The sequence below is a fragment of the Brassica oleracea genome, chromosome C5 (genome assembly GCF_000695525.1).
Source record: "Brassica oleracea var. oleracea cultivar TO1000 chromosome C5, BOL, whole genome shotgun sequence".
NCBI classification, from domain to species: Eukaryota; Viridiplantae; Streptophyta; class Magnoliopsida; order Brassicales; family Brassicaceae; genus Brassica; species Brassica oleracea.
Window position 1 is genome coordinate 1,341,252 of NC_027752.1, and position 6,000 is coordinate 1,347,251.

Genomic DNA, 6,000 nt, shown 5'->3' on the forward strand with positions numbered 1-6,000 from the left:
ATATATTGTTGAGAGTTTCTAATAAATTTATTTTTGTATAAATATTATATAGTTTATGAATTTTAACTCATTTTTATGATGAGTGATAATTTATTTAAATGAAACAATTTTAAAAATAAAATTTGTTAATTTACCAATTTAATATAATGTTTTCAGATTTTATTCATATAACACTTCTGTTTTTATATAATACAGAATATAATTATAGAATAATAAAATTTTAGTTAACAATGATTTATAACAATATTATATTGCTAATTATAAAATTAATTGAAATATTATTTTATAAAATATTTAAATTTTGAAGTAATATTTTGTTAGATTCTTTCTCAACATATTTTGTTATAATTAGAAAAAACAAAAATAAATTTATAGTTGTTTATTATTAATTTAAATAATCAAATATGTCATATTAAATTTTTTTTTAAATAGTCCTACTATGATTTGTTAATAGTAGATAAAAATATGACTCTAAATTAATAGATTAGATGTTTAGTTCGGAATTTATTAGTTTGATATGGAGAGTAAATTCGATTTTATTTTCCATAAAATAAAATATTAGATTTTATTTAAAGTATTTTATTAAACTATATTAACAAATTAATATGACGTCTTTCTAACTATTTTTGTTATCAAAAAGATCTAATATATTTGGCACAATCATTTTTGGATTTACTTTTAAGATAATAAGTCTCGTTAAGATATTCGGATTTACGTATTTGAAAGGATTGATAGATCTGATTCCCATATTTTGTAGAAGTTGTTATAAGAAGTTAAGATATACAATATTTCGAATGTAGATTGTAGGTTAATAAATAGAGAGCTCAGAATATAAGGAACAAAGTCTTGAAAATTTATATTTCCTTATCAAATATAACAGAATAACAAAATAAAGAAATCAAATTAAGTTGTTAGTGGTTATTTTGTTTGCAAGACACGTAAGTAAAGTTTAGATCAAATCTGTTCTTGGTAATATGTTTCTAATATTCTTTTAGATAATGATTGTATTTACCAAATTATTAGATATTAATCTTATTTGAATTACAAAATATCTAATCTAACATAAAAGACACATGTATGAATTGTATTTAGAGCTATGATTTATTTAACATAAAAGATGAACATGAACATGATATTTTTCATTTATAAATGTATTTGATATTATTATAATTTTTATTTTTATATTATATATTGTGTAACTCTATAATATTATTATAATCTCTATATGATTGAATCTTATCTACTGACATTCTCTAAGTTTAACAGAGAAAAGTGATCTCAATCTAAATGTGCGTCATCGTAAGAAAGAACCAAGCAGTAATGCATTAAAAGTCTATCAACTGACCACAATTACAATATACTATCTTCTTTCAATGTTATTATAATGAAAGATGGAGAAAAATATTAATTAATCGAATGTTTCTTTTGCTGCAGTTTATGATCTCAAGAGAAGCAAATACGCTCATATATACGAGCATGAGGTCTGGTTAGAGTTATTGTATTGTTAATATAATAATATATAACAACCGTCGGTTTAGTTTTATTTTAATTTTAGATTAAGAGATTGGTTAAATTTTAATAGATTTAATGTTGGTTTAGTTTTAGTTGTCCGCTTGTATAATCTTAGTAGAATCTAATAAAATATTATTGTTACAAAAAAAAATAAATGGTCCATAAATTAAGTAGTTTAGTAATAAATTTGAAAGAGTCCAAAAATTTATTGAAAACTTCTAATGGTAGATAAATTTAGGACTGTATTTTAATAGAGTAGACTAAATACATGTAACATGTGAACGTTTAACATGCTATATACAAATAGGTACTAAGTATAAATAGTGTAAAATTCAAATGCAGGGGAAAAGTTTTTTTTTTAAGACTGTTACGTAGGAAACTTAAGATCTACTCGTTGTGCATCATCTAAATTGTTAAGCTTGCTAAAACAATATTCCGAGATTTTGATTCAATAATTTATTTCTCTCCTCGTTATTTGTGACATATTTCAATAATTTATCTAGAAAGCGTAATACTATATCCACTTATACGAATGTAAATATTATACTGAAAACATGTTTCGGATTGTTTCCGCCACCAACGTAGTGCTATACATTATATTTAGACAAATCTTATACAACATCAATTCACAGAACTGTGCTAGTTATGATAAAAGATCAAGAAAAAGTTGAGTTACAAATGATATTCAAATGACTATTATTATACAGCATCCATCAAATACAGTAGACATTATATGATACCATGTTATATAATCTATATCTATACAAAACTTTGTAATGTTCTATATATGTAACATAAACACTCCCCCTCACTTCAGTTTTATTTATCATGGCCTATCTAAACCCTTTATCCCTCTTTTGATGTTATATATGTTTCTGAGAAAATCTGAGTCATAGCCAAAAAATGCACTAATAAATATACAAGTATACCTCTATAAAATACTATTTTGTGATTATAAGACTATGAGGTTGATTGTTTGTAGTTTCTAAAATGGTTTTTGGTTTTTAATTTTCTAAAAACTACTTTTTTGCCAATCAAGATTTTTGAAAAATAGATTTCTTAAAATTTAGGGAAACTAGATTTTGAAATAACTACCTACTTCTTAGCAAAAAGTAAAAACTACATTTTCTTGGATTCCTTGTAGAATGTACGTGATTTGTTTTTTTTTTCTTTTTGCTGAATAATTATTATATCTACATCTATGCATTAATATAGTGTAAACAACAAAAATACATTAGTGATAGCTATTCCAAAAAATAGTAAGAATCACTAAGAAAAAAATAGTAACTATTCCAAATTACTAAGAATCCACAAATTTTTTTTTGTCTATCATGTAAATTTAAATTCTAAAATTACAAAATAAAAATCATCCAAACAATCATCACTTAAGTAAAAAGCATTTGTTTAATATAACACATATCAATAACATTTTAAAACTTTTCAACAAAATAAAATTAATTATTTAAATTTACTTTATGTAAAGTTTACATGTTTTTTAATAATCTATAGGTATTATTTGCCAAAACTTATAGTATATTTTTTCTAATCATAAAAAAACTCTTTAATGTAGTAAGACTACTTTATTAATTAAATGATATTTTATTTAGATTAAAATATTTGAATTACATAAATTTATTTATTTTACCATTTTTAAAAACATATACTTTTATTTTTTATAAAATATAATTATTAATTATCTATAATTAAATGTACTTAAAAATCTAGTTATTGAATATTTATTTTGTAATATTTAAATTTCATAAAATTATTAATATACGATTTTCTTAATTATACCTATATATTACATGAAATGTGTTAAAATTATATTAAACATATAAATAAATAAATAAATATGTAGAAAATCAAATATTTTTAATAATAATTATTATATATTAAGTTCAAAAACAAAAAAATTACCATTTAGGGTTTTATAAATCTAAATTCTACAATGATGTTTGTGATCAAAATTTTGCATTTATATAGATTTATGATAGTTTTATTTGTATTTATAGTTTTTGTTTTGAAATAATTTTATTAAATAAGTTTATGTGTATTTTGATGATAATATTTTATATTTTATTATTTTAGAGTAAAGTGTTAATAATATTTTTATGTTAAAATCAAAAACCAAAAACCAAAATCTAAAGCAACCATTCATGATTTTCAAAAAACTAAAAGCTACTACAAAATCAAAAACCAAAAACTAAAAACTAAAATCTAAAATCTAAAAACCAAAATCCAAAAACTAAAAACTAAAATCCAAAAACCATTAAAACAATCATCACTTATGTAAACTCAAATCCAAGACTGGATTGGATAGTTGAACTTGAAAGAGTTGACACCACTTATGTGTGAAAATATGTCCTAAGAATTAACCAATTGTTCTTCTTCCTTGACCCCCACCTGCAAACCGGACCGGCCGGGTTAAAACGTTTATCATATCAAAGTATCAAACCAACCTAAAATTCATCAGACTTTAACCGTAGCTGAACATGATTGATCTTACATCATCATCATTGTCTTCTTCGTGATGACTAGAAGAAGCTTGTCTATTGGGTTCACAAAATTCATCGTTCTTTGCAAATCTTCCTCTAACTCTTGGACGACTATCTGCCAATGTCTTCCTACATGCATACTGTTTTAAACAAAATTTTATTTTTAACGAACTGTATATCGGTAACCAATTGTTTAATATGGTTTTAATGGTTAAGCATAGAAACCTTAATTTTCTTGCTGAAATTCCTCTCATTTCTCTTCTTCATGTACCTATGAATCTTTTCTTTCCTCTGCTCAGCTGTAAGTTTGCTGACACTGTTGAAACTCGGGTCATCTAAACCGGTTATCTCTGTTCCTAACTGCGGAAGGACCGGTTTGGCCAGGTGGTTCTGGTATTCCGAACAAAAATGACAAACATAAGTACCAGGTGCATATATTTAACCGGATTACCAAACTGGTTTCATTTCTTGTACCTGGAGATGATGATCGCCTGTATCGAAGATGGGTTTGATCGGATCTGGGCAGAACATTCCACCGTTATCAGCCTGGGTTTCCATCAATTGATCATGTGACGGTTTAAAATCAGAACCAAAACCGGAGTAAAACCCAGATCTTTCAATGGGTAAACCGGTGTTCATCATATTCTTGGTTACAGCCATATAAGGTGGTAAACCGGGACTACCCAAGAAAGGAGAAGTAGGGTTTAGGGAGCCAAGATTGTAACTTGGGACAGAAGAAAGACAATCTTCTTCGAAAACCGATGAAGGAGGAGGCAGAGGATCACAAGAAGATGAAGAGTAGAGGATGTTAGGAGGCTGATGAAGTTGAATACCGGTGAAATCAAACTGGTCTTGGAGCTGATCGGAGACTGGGAACTGAATAGAGGAAGAGAAATAGATGGAAGCTGTGATATCGTTATCAAAATCGTCTTGTGAATCGAATATGATCGATAAGTCCCCGTTGTCATCGTTTTTGTTGTTGTCTTCATGGTCTTGATTTGAACCGCTGTTGGATTTGTCTGGAAAGTTATTGCTGTTGTTGTTTTCAACATAGCCACAACAGTTTGAAGCAGAAGTCACTTCGGAAGTTTGATTAAAGGTCTCTTCAAATAATTGTGGATCGCAGAAATCGAAGATTTGTGCGGTGAGAGGGCTTGTGATCTCATCCTACAAAACAAAACAAAACAAAACAAAAAGAGATGTAAGTAGCTGAAAAAAAACATTAGTAAAATATCTAACATGTAATGTTTTTGAGACATACGTAGAAGGCTTGCATGAAAAGATGGTCGTATTTTCTAGGGTCTAACTTGCTGCACACCAAGAAAAACAGATCTAACTGAAGACAGTCGTTTAGAGAGAGAGGTGGACATTTTATACGATCAGATCTCGTTCGTTCTTTGTGGTATTTATCAAGAGGAATCCAGTTAAATAAAAGAATTAACGACAAGGAGGGAGAGTTTCCATAAAAGGAAAGTTTTTGGATTCCGGTGTTTCTTTTAGACTTTTTCTTGGGTTCACCTTTAGGTTCACCAACCAATAGAAAGTTGTCATTTTAGATTTAGTATCTTTTAATTAAGGAAACAAAATAACTTGCCAAATTATATTATTCTTTTAAAATAAAAAATAAAAAATTAAGTAAATAAAAATAACAATAGTTCTAAAAAAATATTGTTTAAAAAAATATTTATTTTTAAGATTTAGAGTTTAGTGTTTAAGATTTATAATTTAGAATTTATCCAAATGTTTAGTGTTTTCCAAGGGTTTAGGGTTTACCTACGGGTTTAGGGTTTACCCAAGGGTTTAAGGTTTACCCAAGGGTTTAGGGTTTAGGATTAGAGTTTAGGGTTTAGTGTTTTGTTGACAACATTTTTTTTTTTGAATTCGTTTTTTATATATTATTTTTATTTATTTTTAAATTTTATTTTGAAAAAATAATATAATTTGCAAGTTATTTGGTTTCCTTAATTAAAAGATACTAGATTTAAAATGACAA

General features: G+C 26.2%; 1 protein-coding gene across 1 annotated transcript in view; it reads right to left on the bottom strand.

The window, feature by feature from the left end:
- Positions 1-2,320: 2,320 nt before the first annotated feature.
- LOC106294087 (serine/threonine-protein kinase pakE) overlaps positions 2,321-6,000 on the bottom strand; it is a 6,484-nt gene continuing 2,804 nt past the window's right edge. The window contains exons 2-6 of the mRNA XM_013729702.1: positions 4,482-5,174; positions 4,233-4,397; positions 4,019-4,147; positions 3,798-3,915; positions 2,321-2,472 (exon numbers count right to left, since the gene is read on the bottom strand). Of these exons, the coding sequence (XP_013585156.1) occupies positions 3,877-3,915; positions 4,019-4,147; positions 4,233-4,397; positions 4,482-5,174 (1,026 nt within the window). The 3' untranslated portion in view covers positions 2,321-2,472; positions 3,798-3,876. The remainder of the gene's footprint in view (positions 2,473-3,797; positions 3,916-4,018; positions 4,148-4,232; positions 4,398-4,481; positions 5,175-6,000) is intronic.